We start from the raw sequence: 19,547 nt of genomic DNA on the forward strand, positions 1-19,547 counted from the left end.
AATAAATGGTGTCCTCGCTCTTATTTTTGAACGATTTGGTCCCAATGACTTAAATTGGTTTGTTGTTGTTTTTGTTTAAGACTAATTTAAATGTGTAATGGTTTCATATGTGGGCTCTTTTAACTGTAAATAGTGAGGGAGACGAAAGTTTGCGGAAAAGCAATACTCGATACCCGTGTATACACATTTTTAAAAATATATATATTTTTGAATTAGTGCTGCACAGAATTAATTAATATTTCAAACTAATTACTTCGGGGGAAAAACAAAGCACATATTTCAGTTCAAAAAACGAGTTCGGCTGCGTTTTATTTTGAAATATCGACGCGGAAGTTGCCAGCCAACTCAGCTCCGGGTGAGGAAAAACGAAGAGTTCTCAATGGACAAGAACTCGCCTGGAATTCTTTGCGAGACGGGAAAGGAACTCAAGAGACGTTACAATACATGTGGATTCTTCACCCTCTCAACACTTTCCCATCGCATTTGACGTTTTGAGCTGTGGTAACCTTTGGGCTGCTGGTGCTCTCGTCGCTCGTATTTTTTTCTGGCCGATTTCCTGTTGCAAAAAAAAAAAAAACAGGAGAAGGGGGACTTCTGTTGGATCGGACCACTGCCCGAAACCTTTTTGTGTGTGTGGATATTTGGGAATTGACCGCAGGCGCCTTCCGTGGAAAAGGAAACACTCGCGCGATGGGCACCAAACGCAACGGTATTTGGAAAGGTGGTTTTAAATGAAGGAACAAAGAACCTTCCGTTCCGCTGAAGGCAAAAAAGAATGGACGATGGAGCAGGACTACAACCGAATAAGCTACAAGCTACAGTAACATGTCTGTAGTTAAAGTAAAAGGAAAAGCAATTTATGTTCGATTCGTGAGATTTCTCATTTTTTACTGTGGTTACTTTAAGGCCCCGTGGGGAAAATGAGAGCCTATTTAATCCAGTTTGTGACTTTGCTGCTATGCATCGGCGGCTGCCGCGCGGCGCCGGACGCCTCCGCTTGCAAATACGACGAGCACTCGAAAAGCACCGGGAAAAGCCCGTCGTCTGACAGGAAGGTTGTCTGCAGTAACATGGAGTTCCGTCAGATGCTGCCGTCGCACTCGTTCCCAAATCGGACTGTCACGCTGTGAGTATAAACGGTGGGCGTTTCTGTTTACGACGCCACTTGAATGCACCATGTCCTCCTGTGAGGTCTCAGTTGTCTGGGACTAATTGCGCATATTTCATGAATATCTAAATAATAAAACTATTCATAACTAAATTCACGAACGGTGTAGGCACACATAACAGAGTAGGCCTCACGAACACAACTGTGGTTTTAGTTTTCCCATTCAAACATATTCCTTAACATAACCTTTTTCTTTTTTTGCACTTATATGAATTCCACAGTACAGCTGAGCATTTTTTCTGTGTGCTTTTGTGTTGGTGTTGAGCGATTGCAGCGACATGAGAACACCGGGGCAGGGAAAGGAAATATTAGACGCCCGAGGCCTAAAAATGAAAAGGGGAGGATTTACCTCAAGCCCGGGAGTCCATTGTTGTCCAAGCGTGTGGATTTGTTGAAAGGATTTTTGTTCACAAAGGCTGGGACGGTTTGTTTTATTTCATGACGTGACATGTATGGATGGACAGGTATGAATGCCGGTGCAGCGGAAGTTGGGGCGACATATCTGTGGTCTTTCTTGGATTTCAGGCCACGTGATGATGGCAACATTGTGAAACTAAGAGGTCATACTAACACATGTCCCTGATAGTGATCAGCTGACAGCTTGGTGAGACGAAAAAGAGCATTCGGGTTGCAACGGCAGAGGAATCCCCCTGTGCGGATAATTTTTGGGAAAAGACTCCAGGCCAGGGTGGCCTGGTGGTCGAGTGAATAGCGTGTCGACCTCACAGGCAGAGGTACCAAGTTCGATTCCAGCTCCGGCCTCCCTGTGTGGAGTTTGCGTGCCTGCGTGGGTTTTCTCTGGGTATTCTGGTTTCCCCCCACATTCCAAAAACATGCATGGCAGGCTGATTGAACACTCAAAATTATCCATTGGTGTGAGTGTGAGCGCAAATGGTTGTTCGTCTCTTTTTTAACCCTGCAATTGGCTGGCAACCGGTTCGCGACCCTTGTGAGTATAAAGCAGATAAAAAAATGGAGGGATGCATAGATGGACTCCAGGCCACTCTTGGCATCACTCAACACTGTTAATTCCTTTTTCAGTTTTCATTCGGATGATGTCACTCTTGTCAGGTTTTGTCGTCTTCTCTCTTTTTGAGAGAAAAGGGTCTGCTTTGTCATTAAATCATTGCTGGGGATACCTTCCCAAGCTTTATAGAAGTCATATAATAACCTTAAATTCTGGCATTGAAGATTTCCACGGGTATTTTTATTGCCCTGTATGGAAATTATGTAAAGTTGAAGTCCATCTGCCAATTTGCCAGGTTCCAACAACCTTCTGAAGCTACACACCTTTTTTTTTTGTCATTCATGAGGGTCACATGCTCAGACTACCAGATAATTATCGTTTTGTGTCTTGGACCGGACAAGATGTCACACTACAAGTCTGTCACAGACCAAACCCTGCACAACACTTGGGGATTTCCGTCAAGAATATTGCACTTTCTCAATTATTATAATAATCATCATCATTGTTTGAGACCTGTGTCTCACACAATGATGTTTCACATCTTGAAACAGGGTGACGTTTGTTTCATAAATAAATGCCCGTGTCCGCTGATCCGCAAACGCACCTTATACACTTCACTCAGAGAATTGAATATTGACAAATGAGAAGTCATGACGATTGCCCCACCCCCCAAAAAACATTTTTGAAAATTGCACATTTATTTGTGGATCTGAAAAACAAAAATTGTGGATGTATCTGTGTGAATAGCTTTGACATAAATCTCTCCCCATTGCGAGATTCACTTGGACTCCCCCTTGTAGTTTTTTTCCTGGCTTGAGCTCTAGCAGGACTTATCTAGGCATCAAGATAAGGGAAACAAAACTCTACCAGGAACTTCAGACTGTTCCCTCTGGAGTCCCCACCCAGAGAGGGGCAAGGAAGTGGCCTATGCAGCAGCAGACGCCCTGAGGGGGGAGGATTTTGAGGAGCTTTGATCTCCAAGTAAATTTACATCAGATTTAAAAAGAAATGAACATTACAAATGTGTTGTTTTATTTTTAGTTATTTATTTTAATTTGTGGAGGTGGATGTTGGAACAAATTAACAACATCTCCATTCACTTCAATAGGAAAAGATGATTTGAGGTGTGTTCAGCCTTTGGAACATGGCCGTGTGGGCACAATTTTGCAAAAATTTTGCAAAAAACATTTGCTGAAATTTGCCCACTGTAGGGGATGAGTACTCTAAAACAGGACCCCCGAGGACCAGACTCGAGCACCCCTGTTTTAGAAACATGTTCATTTTTCGGCTTGGACGTTAGAAGGACAATGCTCATTTGTATGATGATGCTTTGCGTTAATGCTCTTTTTTTCCCCCCCCTATTTCACAGAATTCTGAACAACAATAAAATTCAAGAACTGAAGAACGGCTCATTTCTCGGACTGACAATGTTGGAAAAATTGTAAGTAGTGCGCCGCAAATGATATCCAACGCTACAAAAGCAGTTCGGCTCATTTGGGTACCGCCCTCATTGTTGGTGGTTGTCTTCCTGGTCAGAAGAAGCCTTCTGGGCTTTCGACAATCCAACCTGGCTTTGGTTGATCGGGTCAGGGCTGTCTTTTCTTGGCGTATCAGTTCTCCTCTCACTCACGCTATACCCCTCTGGTTTTGAAATGTCATCTCCCGTGTTTCCGAGCGAGGGATTCTTTGGAGAAATAAGGCTCCGGGGCCCGCACATATGGGCCTCGCATGATTTATCACTGGGGAATGGCTTCCTCGCAGATTGAATAACAAGGGCCGTTAATGGTGGGGCTTTTACCCGAGGCTACCACAGCACATGACTGCATCAGTTGGGAATTAGAGGTATGTTTCCTATAACGTTGGTAAAAACGACTCAGGATCTTAAGGGAGCCACTTTGCGCTCTGGACACCCGCGTAGATACGTTTAATCTGATGCGCTCTTTGGAAAATGAGCCTTGAAGGCGCCTTCAAGGTGTTATGAGATATTGATTTTTTTTTTTTAATTGGTTGAATTGTAGCAGTTAAATCTCCGGAGTGCCTACCCATGCATCACGTGTGAATTTACACAACCATGTCAATCTTGGGTGAGCTGCATGTTTACCCAAAAAAGTGCCATTTTGTGAGCTTTTCCGATTGTTGGGGAATTTTGAAAGCACGTTATTAAGACACCTAATTTGGGGCTAAAAGAAACGCGTCGTGCTTATTTAAGATGTCCATCCAAATGTTGCGTTGATGACTAGGTTCATTTTTTACTTCTCAGAGGCAAGTTGAAGGATGTTTGCTTAATTGGTGTCCCAGCAAACTTTGATCTTCACCCCCCACCCCCTACCCCTCAAAAATGCCCCTGGAAGCCTTTTATGTACCAGCGGCTAGACGATTGGGCCGTAAAAGCCTGCTCGGGCCGTCGTCATTTGAATCCGGCGCTCCAAAAGTAGCTCTCCTTTGTGCCCGGAGGGTCAGTGGAGCTGGACAACTCGCCTGCTTTGTCATTGTAATGATGCCAAGCAAAGGTCGGGAGGTGTCTGCAACACAACCCCTGACGCCTCCCCTCCCAACATTCATCAAATTCACCCTTGTGAAAATAAAATAAAAGACGCCAACCCCACCCCCTCACCCCCTCTCCTACCCACACACCCACTTTCCACAGCCTCCGGTGCCTTTCTGTTTTCCCTCTACTCGTTTGTTCGCCAAGAAACTGTCTCTCCAGCTGTGAATATGAAGACGACATCCAGTGAGGGTAGAGAATCAGTTATGCCGATCGGGCTCCGTGCGCAGATTTCTCGAGTCACTGTGGAGGTATCGGGGGCGTCTCCGTATCACACAATCGCCATTATTATTACGCCACCCACAGAAACGAGAGCCGGACTAGCCCGGCGTCACATGCTAATTCCTGAGTTAATCTGCTGCTTTGGAAGGAATGCCCCTTGCGGAAGCCGGGTCGAAATCATTCATGTCATCGTGATTTGAATCGAGGCAACTGGGCTTCTTCTTGTTTCTTGAGGCTTCATGTTTCATCCAAAAGGTCCTTGAATTGCTATTTTTTTAGGTGTGGCGTCTCCATAGATTCTCAGTTTCTGTGATTAAGAAAAAAAAATAATTGTAAAATATAGAAACATGGTTTCATTGATATAAATCTAATTTCAAATGAATAAGTGAACCTGGCGGCCCGGTAGCCCAGTGGTTAGCACGTGGGCTTCACAGTGCAGGGGTTCCGGGTTCGATTCCAGCTCCGGCCTCCCTGTGTGGAGTTTGCATGTTCTCCCCGGGCCTGCGTGGGTTTTCTCCGGGTGCTCCGTTTTCCTCCCACATTCCAAAAATGTGCATGGCAGGCTGATTGAACACTCTACATTGTCCCTAGGTGTGAGTGTGAGTGCGAATGGTTGTTCGTCTCTGTGTGCCCTGCGATTGGTTGGCAACCGATTCAGGGTGTCCCCCGCCTACTGCCCGGAGACAGCTGGGATAGGCTCCAGCACCCCCCCGCGACCCTAGTGAGGATCAAGCGGTTAGGAAGATGAATGAATGAATGAATGAATGAATGAATAAGTGAACCTTTGATTTAACTTCTGCTTTGATTTTTATCTTTTGTTGAAGACTCTACACCAAAAGTGGCCATGGCTCAGCATGAGAGGCTGCTTGTTTAATAATAAAAAATAAAAAAAAGAGAGAAAAGAAGGAGAAAGACCTATTTTTTAATTCTTTGATTTCCAGGGACTTGCGGAATAACCAGATCAGCCGAATAGAACCGGGTGCCTTCCTCGGATTGCCAGCTCTCAAAAGACTGTAAGTAGTGTCATGAGTGTCCTTCTCACATTTGGAGTTTGAGATTGTTTTTTGTTTTTTTTTTCCCCCCCTTCCACTCTGACTGCCTTTGGAGACTTTGTACCGCGTCGAGAGCAGCTGTCGCACGCATCTATGTTTGCAGTGCGCCGCGTGTTTGTGTTCGGCAGCTCTGCTATGCGTCCATAAGGGGAGGACGCTTGGTCAAGTGCTGTTTTATTTCCACTGCTTTGTTTAGTCTGGCTCCAAGCCCGAGACAGCTTGGGTCCTTGGACACTTTCACACGCTCCCGCCAGTGCAAGGATAGGGCGCACGGCGCTTTTGAAATGGGCCGTTATTTTGTTATCTGTGCATTCAGGAGACTGGGAATGTAGTGTGTCTCCTGAATGCGACCTGATTTGGAATCGAAAAGTGTCCAGATGCTGGCCGAGCCAAAGTTGAGTTTGGCCACGCCTGCTGAGCGTCGAGAGCCAGACAGGAAGGCATTCAGCTTGTGCGGGCTGCATATTTAAGGCTCTCTCTCTCACACACAGGGAGTCCTACCGAGCTCCCCCCCATCCCCACATTTCACTATTTTAGACACCAGTTGAGGTGGACATGTCCATCCTAACAAACACCCCCCCCCCCAAAAAAAAAAGAAATAACAATTGAATAAAAATGCATACATTTTGATTTGATGCGGCCATTTTGGGGCATATTCCATCAATCATTCCTGCAAGCTATACAGTCTGTGTGTAATTTGACTAATCATTGACTAAAACAAAACTAACTAAAATTCTTGACATTCAGAAATGAGCACACATACACATACATACGATGAATTCCACTGACCTACACCGAAGCGCCCCACTAACAGCTGAAAGGGTCCCAACTAAGGCCTCATCACATCAGGCTATTTTTAACCTTCCCTTCCGGCCCTTTCTGTGCTGTTAATCTCGCCTGCAATGCACCCCCCCCCCCCCAAATGTTTATAGCTCGTATTTACTTTCTTAACTGCAATCCCACCACTTTTTCAAAAACTTTCAAATGGGCCAATTTGCCCGGCAATATGGCGCGAAGGTTAAATTGATGTGCGATGTTAAAGATGTGCTCCACATGTATCATTCGGTGCAATTCTTTCTGACTGGAGTGTTTACGTCGTCGACTGAGGCACCGGCAGCTCCTGACACTCGATAATCACGTGTGATGAATTACTTCAGTCTGCTTTTTTTTTTTGAAGTGCAGAGACCCACCTGTAGGCACACAAACATGCTTAGGAAACCGAACCCCCGCCCCATCTTGAAGTTATTCTGTCTCTACAGACTGCTCAAGCATTATTTTTTCAATTTAAAAATGTAAAAGAAATATAAGGGGTGGATAAGAGTCAAAATAAACCCAGCAGAAGTTTCTCAAAAATCTTTGCACATTAAAAAAAAAAAATCAATATCTTTATGGTTCAGTTCCAACCACACTATAACAAGAAGGGAAAAAAATAAACACAACAGGTTTTTAATCTTCAAGTGGTTCTAAATCCTGTAAATTAGATTACGGTGAATTGACAGAAGTAGTAGTTTCAGAAACGGTTGTACATTGAAAACATCTACGGTGTTTTATATCCATTTTTAGTGGTCACGTGATAACAAAAGAGAGGGTAAAAAAACGAAAGAAGAAATTGAAATTGTGCTTTTGAAATTGTGCTTTTGTGCGGCAGGGAGTTGTCTAACAACAGCATCGGCTGTCTCAACGCGGACGTCTTCAGGGGCCTCACGAGTCTCATCCGGCTGTATGTCTTTTCATTAGTTTTGTGATGAAAGTCAAGTGGAATGGTGCCCCCCCCCCCCCCCCCCCGCCACCCCCACACCTTCTGTGACCCCTTCACATGTTCACTCACATTTGCAGAAATCTTTCTGGGAATTTGTTCTCTTCGTTGGCTCAGGGGACCTTTGACAGCCTCGTCTCGTTGAAGTCACTGTGAGTCTGAAGCTTAAAAAAAAAAAAAAAAACTTACCGGGATCGTCGATTGGCCGAGCAATCACTCACCCGGACCGCTTTTGCTGGCAATCCCGCAGGGACTTCCAGACGCCTTACCTGCTGTGTGACTGCAACCTGCTATGGCTGCTGCGGTGGCTCCGCGACAGGAATGTGGCGGCCAAGACCACCAAGTGCTCGTACCCGCAGTCGCTGCAGGGCCAGCTCATCACAGCCGTCAAGCCGGAGCTCCTCACGTGCGGTAGGCGAGCGCCAGTCCGGCCGTCTCTTGAAACTTGTTTTGCTTTCAGCCGGTGGGGGTTGATATGAGAGAATCGGCGGATGTGTCTACTTATGCTCCCTTGTGTCTTATCAGTTCACTTTGCATCACGACCTCGGAAGCACAAAAATGAAAATGAAAATGTGGATTGATAAATAGTGAAGCCCGAACATGTGGAGCGTTGATAAGATAAGATAAGATAAGATAAGATATCCTTTATTCGTCCCACACTGGGGAAATTTACAGCCTCCAGCAGCAAGAATGTATGTAGAAAGAAGAAAGGAGAAAGAGAAAAAAAAACAACAAACATCTTTCAATTAAATACAATATGAACACAAATGGATAAATCGCAGTACTATTTACAAGTACTATATACTGAGGGTTATTAGGTTATTCATGACTTTTTAACTTCTTATGAATTCATTAGCTTGGTCAAAGCTAAAATAGACACCACACACAGAAGAAGGCAATGCCTTGACCCCAAAACATCTTTGAAAAAAAGGAAATTATGATAAACATTCACAATTTTTTTTTCATTAAAAATGGGGTGACCACCAAAAGAACAGGAAAATTTCAAAATGTGAAAAAAAAATAGGGCAGGGGGATCACAATACGCAAATCCGCCGGTGCCAAGCTACGAATATACTGGGATGGGCTGGAGCTTAAAGTTGTAATATCACCAGTCACCTCTAGATGGCAAAGATGTATTAGTTGCACTTACACTCGATCGTATACTGCCTTTAAGACGACGTGAGTAAGCCTAATCTTTTTTTGTGTGTGTGTGTGGATTTATAATAATGATGCAGGAGGAACAACTCAATAATATTACCTTTTTGGTTACATTTTATTTTTGTGAACAATGTTCAAAATTAGTTGTTACACTTAATATTGGTTTCTTGTTGAGCAGTTTTGTGCTGTCCGAATGGGAATTTTTATGAAAGTGGGCACTTTGAACTGAAAAAAAAAAGCGGTTTGCTTTTATTTTGTTGTTTTCTTCAAACGTTGTTGTTTGGGTTACGATTGTGGTTCTTTTATACATGCATTGAAAAAATATTTTGGTCATATGCTTGCATATTGCACCTTTTGGGGGTGGAGGGGCTGATTATTGTCCAACGATGACTTGCGATACCTGAAAATGTCAATGAAGTTCCCCCTGACGACTTTTCCGTTGCAGACGCCCCACTGGAGCTGCCCTCCTTCCAACTGACTCCATCCCAGCGGCAGGTGGTCTTCCAGGGGGACAGCCTGCCATTCCAGTGTCAAGCGTCCTTTGTGGCCGAGGACATGCAGGTGCTGTGGTACCAGAACGGGCGCATGGTGACGGCCGACGCCGCCCAGGGCATCTACATCGAGAAACACATGGTGCACAACTGCTCTCTGATTGCCAGGTGATGAGACAATCAACAATATTTTTTTTAAAAGCCTTGACGCCGCTACTCTTCGAATATAATTTGAAATATGTCCTCTGACAGCGCTTTGACCATCTCAAACATCCAACCGGGCTTTACCGGGAACTGGGAGTGCCGGGTCAGGACGAGCCGAGGAAACACCACCCGGACGGTTCATATTGTTGTGTTGGAGAGTTCCGCGAAATACTGCGCCCCTGAACGCATCTCCAACAACAAGGGAGACTTTCGGTTCGTTCACATAAATTGTACCGAGTCACCTTTTGTCTGGCATGCGATTTGCTTTCATCCATGACTCCCGACTACAAATTTGTGGAAAACAAATTGCAGTAAATAAGAGCCATTCCGACAACGTTCCAGGTGGCCGCGCACCCTGGCGGGAATCCGAGCCTTCCTACCCTGCAACAGATTAACGTCGAGCGCGGGAAGCTACTCTGGCGGCTCCGGCGATGAGCAACGCGCTTGGCGGGACTGTAATCGCAACGGGCTGTGGGCGGAGGATGATTACTCCCGCTGCCAGTTCCAAAAAGACGTCACACGATTCCTTTATGTCATCAACCAGGTGAGTGTTGGGAGTTCTTCTCATTTTACAACCCGTCATGACCTTCGCCCTTTGCCTCTTTTATCAGATGCCGCTGAACGAAAGCAACGTGGTGCCCAGGGCTCGCCGCCTCCTGGTCTACACCATCGACGCCGCCAACTTCTCGGATAAGATGGACATCATCTTTGTGGCGGAGATGATCGAAAAGTTCGCCAAGTTTGTGGACAAGTTCAAAGACGTGAGTGGCGAGCGCTCACTTCTGGGTTTAATCGAAGTCAAACACACAGCTGGTAGCTTTTAAACAGGCCAAGAAACGGAGGATGGATTCAACCGTTTGATGCCAGTGTCCCTTCCCGCCCGATGTCTTCTTGTTTTCCAGCTGGGTGAGGTGATGGTGAGCATGGCCAGCAATCTGATGCTGGCCGACGAGCGGGTGCTTTGGATGGCGCAGCGCGAGGCCACCGCCTGTTCCCGCATCATCGCCTGCCTCCAGAAGATCGCCGCCCACCGCTTGGCCTCGGCGCAGGCCTTCTCCCTGGTCAGTGCACCAACAAAAAAATATCTGTAATATGTTGGAAAATGCACCAAATAGGTCATCTTGCCCTTGTTTGTTTAATTTTGTTTTATCGTATCCATTTCTCTAATCATTTTAAAATTGCGTGATATCAATTAACATTCAAAATCATCAGAGCCCAACGGTTGTTTTTTTTTCTTGGCAGACCTCCCCTAATATTGCGCTGGAGGCCCACTCGGTTAAGGCCAACGAGTGGAACGGCATGACCTGCATGTTGTTCCAGAGGCCCAGCCCGGAACGGACCCACGGGCAGGACCGCCAGCTCACCTTTAAATGCAACACCACCGGCTCCTTCTCCAGCGTTCTGCTAAAGGTCAGTCAAGAAGACAAATACTCCTACTACTACTACTGCTAATAATGATAATAATAGTCATAGATTTTTTTATGACGACACAGTTACAGAGAACATTAAATTTTTTGTTACCCGTCAACATGACTGCCAATGGAACGCCATACTTTGTGAATTACTGCCACCTAGCGGTCATCCAAGCACACTGTACTCTACATGACTGTACCCTTTTTTCTTACCTTTTTATTTTCTCTACGTTTTATGTTGGGGTGGGTGAAAGGGTGGTTGGTCTGGAAGAACCCGCAATTCACCATGTAGAGCTCCCGACGTCATGTGACTGATTACTGCGTGCGTTTTGTTATGCAGTCCATGCTGGCAGTCGTGTCGCAGTGCCACATGAGAGATGGAGAGCCGTGATAACATAAGTGTCAATCAATCACCAATTCCATCCAACGGAATTCGTATCTCACTTTGATGAAAAGGGCATTCGATACATGTACAAGCTATAAAAGTTGGATATTAATTCCTTATAAAGCGCCAGGAGTGCTTTTTACCACAGTCGCGACGGCGGATTGAACATGTGTACGGTACTTTTGAGGCTTAATCTTTGAGACAAGTAGAATGCCACTACTAGGTACCCTCAGAGCCAGATGTGGACCAGCCAATTAGAGTTACGCTTTTTAAAAAAAATAAATGTAAATGAAGCGGGCGACGCTGGCGTGCACGCTCCTAACCTCCTCACCAGTTTTCACTTCATTTAATCGTAAATAACTATACAATCAAGTCAATCTGCATGATCAACGGATTCAGGAATTGACTCGCCAGTTACAAAGTCAGCGCCACACCGGCGATAACCAACACTTCTCCATCTTGTTCTTGGTTCTTTTTAATGACGGCTATTCTTTTACTTTACCTTGGTTCTTCTTTTAGAAGCCTGTCAAATGCTTGTCCATTCTTTTGTCCTGTCTTGCCCTGGCACACATTTGTTGCAATTTGGCGCAGTGCATCTTGGAATGCTTGACGTCAACATCCGGAGCTCTATATGAATATTTTAGATCTATTTCCTCTAGAGCTCTCAAACGATTAAAATATTTAATCTAATTAAAAATGCAACTGTCATAATTAACTCAAATGAACTAAAAAATTAATTGTGATTACTCACACATTTTTTATCGTTTCTGAATTTCCTTTTACATTTTTTGTCCTATTTTTCCCCATTTTAATGCTCTCATCAACTTGGAATCATGAATCAGTTTTCTATGTGCCAAATGCAAATATTTACTGAAATAACAATTTTGATTTTCAATTTTACATGAAATTTTTTCACTTGGAGCAGTTGTTCACACATAATCTCTCACACAATATTACTGTCCATCAACAACAGTGAAAAAAATATTTTGTCACACAACAGCTGCTTTAACAGCTTTTTTTAATGAAATCAAAACAGAGCAATATAACATTATAAAGTGCACATCTAAGGTAAACTACTCCGTCTATTGTGGATAAACCATGGTTGCATACTTCATTTTTCTCAAGTTTGCTTTGAACACAACAGTCTGTTTCTGTATGTTTGTTGGAGAATAACGAGACCCCGGAACCAGTGTTCGTTATGTGCCGCTGTATTCAAAACTGCCGCCGTACAAACAAGTGCAAGCACTTCCCCCGTGCTGCTGGGGCAAACCATTCTGAAAGAGGGGGGGTTCACTCCCCCTAACACAGTCAGGCTATGTTGATTGTGTTGGTCCTTCTTGCGCGGAAGTCTCTCTACGGTTTTTGTGTATACCTCATTTCGGATGACTACACTTGGTTCAATGACAACACTGGAGACGTTTGACTTTCGCTAGTTCCACAGCAGCGCACTGTCAGACGAACACAGAGAAGCTCCACCCGCTCTATTTATATGGACACGGACCGCTGTAACCTACCACACAAAATAGTTCCAAACAAGTAACAATTGCGTCAGTGGCATACATCGTATACCTGTATTATACACAGAGAGAGAAGAACAGGTAACTTTGTTCTTGTCAGTGGAGCAATCTGGCAACTTTTTAAAAGTAAACTTTCCATTCATAAACTCTAAGTGTCCGTTTTCGGTGTCTCGCGCTGCCGTGGCTGGCAAAACAGACATGGGCGTGGACTTCTGCAGTGCGCTTGCTGTTTTGTTTCTGGTGTATTTATAGAGCAACGTAACATCCGCTTGTGACGTGTGCCGCGTTAATCTCGCGAGAAAACATTTAATCCCGTTAAAATTCATTTAAATAAAAACGCGCTAAACTGACAGCTCTAATTTTCTCATGATGTTGCCTTGGTTCCTTAGAGCACCACGGTGGAGGCCTCTCTGCAGCTTCCTCAGTCGCTCTTCAGCCAGGCGGCACTGCTGCCCGGGCATTCGGAGGACACCGTTTATAAGCTCCACCTGCTGGGCTTCCGCAACGGCAAGTTTTTCCCGTCAACTGGCAACTCCAGCCAGCTGGCCGACGGCGGGAAACGGAGGAATGTGGCCACTCCGGTCATCATGGCAAAGATAGGCAAGTGGGATTGTGTTGGGGCTGGGGTTGATTTTGGACTGATCCATTTTCTTTATTGTTAACTTTGCTACGAGTGCGTGGCGATTCAATGACAAGAGAAAAATGCAGGTCCCGGGGTGACTCATTTAAAGTGCGTTTGGTCTCTACTCGGATCCAGATGGCATTTCCGTGCATATGCTGCGGACGCCCGTCAACATCACCCTGCGGCGCTTCGCCCGCGGCTCCGACGCCGTGTCCGCCTGCTGGAACTTCAGCCTGGTGGGCGGTCAGGGCGGCTGGCAGAGCGACGGCTGCCGCATCCTGGGTCACCACGATAACTTCACCACCATATCCTGCAACTCGCTCGGCAACTACGGACTGCTCATGGTAGGCGGCGCGCTTGTACTCCTCTCTGAACTTTGTCGAACTTTTGAGTCAGTTAGACAAGCTGAAATTCAAAGCCTGAACCTTAGAACTGTGAAGTAGACCTGCCAAATACCCCGTCTATAGATTAATACAGAGTTATGATATTTCAGCAGAAATGTCCAACGACAAAATGTGGTTGCTTCATATTTTGTCATAATTTACCGTATTGGCCCAAATATAAGAGGGAGTTTTTTTGCATTGAAATAAGACTGAAAAAGTTGGTGTTATCTTATATTCAGGGTCTAGACATTATACCCATTCACGACGCTAGATGGCGTCAGATATCATTGAAGCGAATGCCAAACTTGACTCTTCAGGCCAAAGTGAACTCCTGCCACGTAGTATAAAAATAAAAATAAGATGGTAAGAATTAAAATAGAAGAAAATAATAGACGAGATAACAGAAAATGGAGAAACGTAGCGACAATCTGGAGAAAAGTGGATGGAAGATCGGCCAGGTTAACCGGCAGCTGAGGAGAAGTTATAATGTAATTTACATTTCAAAAACCAGAAGCCATTATTTACGAATGTGATTGCACTTTAGATTTGAATGAGGCAAAATAACATGCTCTTTCTCTCAAATATATTGTTGTAATCATTTGTTTCAGATGCACTATAATTATTTTCTGCATAAAAATTAATTTGGTGTTCAAAAAGTCATTTTTCAAACTTGAGTCTTGAAAAAGAGGGGGTCGTCTTATAATCAGGGCCGTCCTATATTCGGGGCAATACGGTAATACCATTGGTCAGTCTTACTATTTTATTTTGAAAAATTATGAACCAGTCAAAAGTGTAAAAATAGCTTGGACGTTTACAATACAATGTTTAAGAACTCAATCAGTCAGCTTTTTTTTTTTCCTGTAAATTCATCATCCAATTCTTCTCAGCATTCACTTTCTTCAGACCAAAAAATAGATACATCAAAGGCAAAATACTTGCACAAAGGAAAGGGCAAAAAAAACCTCAAAATGCAAGTTAAGTCGAAAACTTTTACCGCGACATATTCAAGTGAACTGATGGTGGCCGGAAATCCAAGTTTTGCTCCCGACCAAAATAAGCTTAGCAGTCTTGTCCATTGCAGGACCTCAGCAGCATGGACTATTTCAGCCCCACCATTGAGCCGCTGCATCCCGTCATCTACGCCACCAGCATCGTGCTCCTCTTCTGCCTTCTGACCATCATCGTCAGTTACATCTCCCACCACAAGTGAGCGCTTCGCTCGCCCGATTCCTCCCACCTTCCACATCCGCCGTTCCGCTAACGCCCCGGTGTCGCTGCCGCTTCAAGGTCGGCGCGCGTCAGCCGCAAGTCTTGGCACATGCTGGTCAACCTCTGCTTCCACGTCTCGCTCACGTGCGCCGTGTTTGTGGGCGGCATCAATCAGACGCGCTACGCCAGCGTCTGCCAGGCGGTAAGACCCCACTTTGCGTTTCCACTCTAGTTCGTCTTGGTGACAGCTGGGTTTTTGACCCTCCGCCCCCAGGTGGGCATTTTACTGCACTACTCCACATTGGCGACCGCCCTCTGGGTCGGCGTGACGGCACGCAATATTTACAAGCAGGTGACGCGCAAAGCCAAGCGCTACGAGGAGCCGGATGAGCCGCCCCCACCGCCTCGCCCGATGCTCAGGTACATGCGTCAAGCCACGTCTTCTTGATTTCTGCTCGGAAGCTGGAACTTTCTCTTGGTGTTTCCCAAAGGTTCTACTTAATCGGCGGAGGCATACCCACTATTGTTTGTGGCATTACGGCGGCGGCGAACATCAAGAATTACGGCAGCCAAATCAATGCTCCATAGTAAGTAGAATGTGTGAATTGGTGCTTTGGCGCATTAGTCGACTGTCAGAGATCATGTGAATTGTGACTTACTCTTTGTTCGGCAATCTATACCAGTGACATTTAGTGATACGCAGAACAATTAAATGCTCTCCGAGCAAGTGATAGAAGCGACAATGAAACTGTTTTCACCTGTTGGCATTCATACGAGACAAGCAACGAAACTATGTACATTTGGAGCTAAATTTAGACGAGATCGTCCTGATTTCAGTGTATGCATACGTTAAAGTAGTGGTGTCAAACATGGGGCCTGCGGGCTGGAACTGGCCCCAAGGAGGATCGATCAGGCCCACATGATCATTTAAAAGTGATAACATGCATTAAAGACAAGGATTGAATATTTTTCATTAGGTGCAATTCATGGAGTATCCTCTAGGGGACACACTGTTTTATTAAGAGTAAAAAACAACATAGTTTTGATCAGAGAAGAAGGCAACTGCAGTCACTGAGACAGACACAACACCGCAGGCGCTATAAAGGACATGTGAATAGTTTCTTTACACATTTAATAGCAATCTCCTAAATTTCTAAGGCGTAGGCAGGGATTAAATTTAGATTTTATATGCACATGTGTAAATGGTTAAAAATTCCTTTCTTTATAAATCTTGTTTAATCTTGAAGTGCATTACTATATTTTTCAATCATAACTTGTGAAAGTTTTGTGCCTTTGGACAATCAGTGGGATCAGTTGCAATGCATATGTGTGAATAATAAAAGTAAATTGCAACATTTATCTAAGGAAATATAAGGTGCTTCATGAAATGTTTTCTCAAAGATATGTTCATTACATTTCAACATTTTCCTAATGTTCTTGTGCTTCTTTAAACCAGAGCAAAAGGATATTTTGGTTATGTATATCGGAGTATGGTATAATTTTAATGGTCCGGCCCACTTGACATCGACAGAGGCCGTATGTGGCCCACAATACGAAATGAGTTTGACACCCCTGCGTGTCAAAAGAGTCCAAAAATGACACTCCAGATCAAATTCCAGCATAAAAGAAGAATGAACGTAAATAAAATGATTGAAGTCCATCCTGTGCCAATGAGATGACGGAGGAACTTTTTGTTTTTCCAGCTGCTGGATGGCGTGGGAGCCGAGCATCGGCGCTTTCTACGGCCCGGCGGGTTTCATCGTCTTCGTGGACTGCATGTACTTCCTCAGCATCCTGCTCCAGCTGCGGCGCCACCCCGAGCGCCGCTACGAGTTCAAAGAGCTGGCCGACGAGCGGCAGCACCTGGCCGGCGAGGCCGCGGCGGACGGGCCTCGCCGCCCCCTCACGCCGGGGGCCGTTCCGCGGGCCGCTCCCATGGCGGTGCTGGAGAACGAGCACACTTTCGGCGCGCAGCTTACGGGGGCGGCGGTGGCGCTGGGGTTGTACGGCAGCCTGTGGGTGTTTGGCGCCACGGCCGTGTCGCAGGACCACCCTTTCGATTTGGCGTTCGCCTGCCTGTTCGGCGTGGTGGCGCTGGCCCTCGCCGCATTCATGGTGACGCACCATTGCGTCAACAGGCAGGACATGAGGCGCTTCTGGTCGCAGGCCTGTTGCTCCACCCGACGCAACTACTCCGCACAGGAGGACGCACTGCTGCCGCAACCCGGCGTCGCCGCGGCGTCCGCGGCCGGCTCGGCCAAGACGGACGCCGAGTCCAATAAGGGCGCCCGCAGCAGCAGCGCCGACTCCTCCTACACGAACAAGAGCGCGCCCAGCGTACGCAACTCTGCGCACGGCAGCAAGCTGACCAATCTGCACGCAGAGGCCGCCCAGTGCAAGCCCGCCGCCGCCGCCAGCGCCGCCGTCCCGGTGATGACCGTTTTGGACAACAGCCTGACAGAGCATTCGGTGGACAACGAAATCAAAATGCATGTGGCGCCGGTGGACGTGCAGTTTCGTCCCCTGGACAACAATCCGGCCGGCAACAGGCCCCACAAGAACCGATCTCGCGCTCACCGGGCCAGCCGCCTGACGGTGCTGCGGGAGTACGCCTACGACGTGCCCACGAGCGTGGACGGCAGCGTCCAGAGCGCCCCCAGCAGGCGGCACCACTATTATGACATGGCGGCGCGCAACAGCCGCCGCGCCGCCTACATGGCTTACAGGGAACGCCACCGGAGCCAGCTGCAGCACGACAGCAGCGACAGCGCCAGCTTACCGCGACGCTCTCGCAAGGTAGGCGAGGAGACCGAGGCCGGGGCGGCGCCCGCTGGTTCCAGAGACTCCGCCGCCGAGCCGTTCTGCAGCGGCGAACTGGAAACCAAATCTTACGGCCTCAACCTCATCACACCAAATGGAAGTGCGCACAAAGAAAATGGGCAAGTGGTTCCACTAATAAGTACGGGCGAGAGCGCCCCCTGTATCAAAACTGGCTTGTGGAAACATGAAACTACCGTGTAGCGACACGTTCCGACCTGAAGACACTTTTTACTGTGAAAGGCTATTTTCTTGTAGATTTTCTTTTTGTTTTTTTTGTATTGTTCACAATTTATGGTATTGTTTGAAAGAAGTGGCCGTGTTGGTACCGCTCATCTGCTTTTTATAAATGTTCTATTTTTATAAAAGACACAATGTCGCCTTTGTGTTCATAACAGCAACATCAGCAGCAGTAATAAAAGGTACCAAATATAAAACTCTCGTGTTGTGACACTTCCATCGGTATTTATGTTTTTTTTTAGTACAGTACTGTACATAGTACTGTACTGTTGGGATCGTAATCGACGCCCACTGTGGTGGTGAAATAGTCAGACACAGCCGGTTTAGAATAACAACTCGATCGCCTTTCTGATCAGAGGCTTTTCAAACATGCTCACGAGGGCAGTTGATTCCCTAAAAAGGAAGACTTGGGTTTGGTTGGAGCACAAAACAGCAATTAAGTGAGTTTTTTTCTGAAAATAAAAGTAACTGTCCAACCTTCCACCCAAAATCTGCACACTTGCACAGGAGCAGCCGTCAGTTACAGCTCACGCCCACAAACTCATTGCACACTAGCCGGACCGCACATGCCATGCCTTGCCTCCAAGCCCCGCCTCTTAAAGGCAAATAACAAACTGTTTCTATAATACAGTATTTTCTCTACATTTTATGCTTTTGTCAGAACATTTAAAATGTGTGTTTGAATGTCAGGTGTGGTAGAATTATGTCAGAACCCCACAACTGCATTTTATGATTTTTTTTTTTTGTACGAGATGTGACATCATTACAAAAGAAGCCATAATTGCCAGTTGGTGATTTGGGCAATGGGATCTTTTTCTGCTCTGCAGCCGCAGTCCTGGGTTCAAAGGTGGAGCCGGAGACAAGAATTTCTATTGTTGACACGGATGTTGCAAGCTGCTAATTGGATTCTCTCGCTGAACTTCAGAGCCCTCAACCCCTTCGCCTCGTGGTGATACGAGGTGTTTTAATTGCGTCCCTGGTCCCGGGAGGGGGGGGGGGGGATCCCCATCAGAGGGGCTCTTTTTGGTGGTGCGCATGCCCAAATTACACCACATTGGTTGTATATGAAAGCTGACTTGACAGGTTGGAACACATCGAGCGGACGTCCTTGCTTGACCTCTACCGTCTAGAAGCTTGAGTCGAATTCATCATCATCAAATCCCCAAAACGTTTCATTTTAAATTAGTACCATGTAGTACTGTACAATAAAACTTGAAACTAGAATGCTCATGCGCAAACCGTTTACAATTAGAAGTACCAAGAACTAAACTGTGGCTCAGAGGGGATCGAGCCTTTTCTGTTGCTGGTCTCTCTCTCTGGAATGACCTCCCACTGAACATTCGGCAAGCCTCCTCGCTGCCCATCTTTAAAGCCCTCCTCAAGACTCACTTGTATTCTT

General features: G+C 46.0%; 1 protein-coding gene across 1 annotated transcript; it reads left to right on the forward strand.

The window, feature by feature from the left end:
• The first annotated feature begins 310 nt into the window (after positions 1-310).
• On the forward strand, positions 311-18,345 carry adgra3 (adhesion G protein-coupled receptor A3). The gene is made up of 20 exons (XM_052078322.1): positions 311-827; positions 907-1,126; positions 3,505-3,576; positions 5,844-5,915; positions 7,603-7,674; positions 7,791-7,862; positions 7,961-8,121; positions 9,314-9,527; positions 9,612-9,776; positions 9,906-10,107; positions 10,175-10,324; positions 10,466-10,624; positions 10,806-10,973; positions 13,267-13,477; positions 13,635-13,843; positions 14,964-15,088; positions 15,170-15,293; positions 15,366-15,511; positions 15,583-15,678; positions 16,795-18,345. The coding sequence occupies exons 1-20, from the start codon at positions 776-778 to the stop codon at positions 18,110-18,112; spliced, it is 4,008 nt and encodes a 1,335-aa protein (XP_051934282.1). The 5' UTR covers positions 311-775; the 3' UTR covers positions 18,113-18,345.
• Positions 18,346-19,547: the final 1,202 nt, after the last annotated feature.

The sequence above is a fragment of the Hippocampus zosterae genome, chromosome 1, assembly GCF_025434085.1.
Source record: "Hippocampus zosterae strain Florida chromosome 1, ASM2543408v3, whole genome shotgun sequence".
NCBI lineage: Eukaryota > Metazoa > Chordata > Actinopteri > Syngnathiformes > Syngnathidae > Hippocampus > Hippocampus zosterae.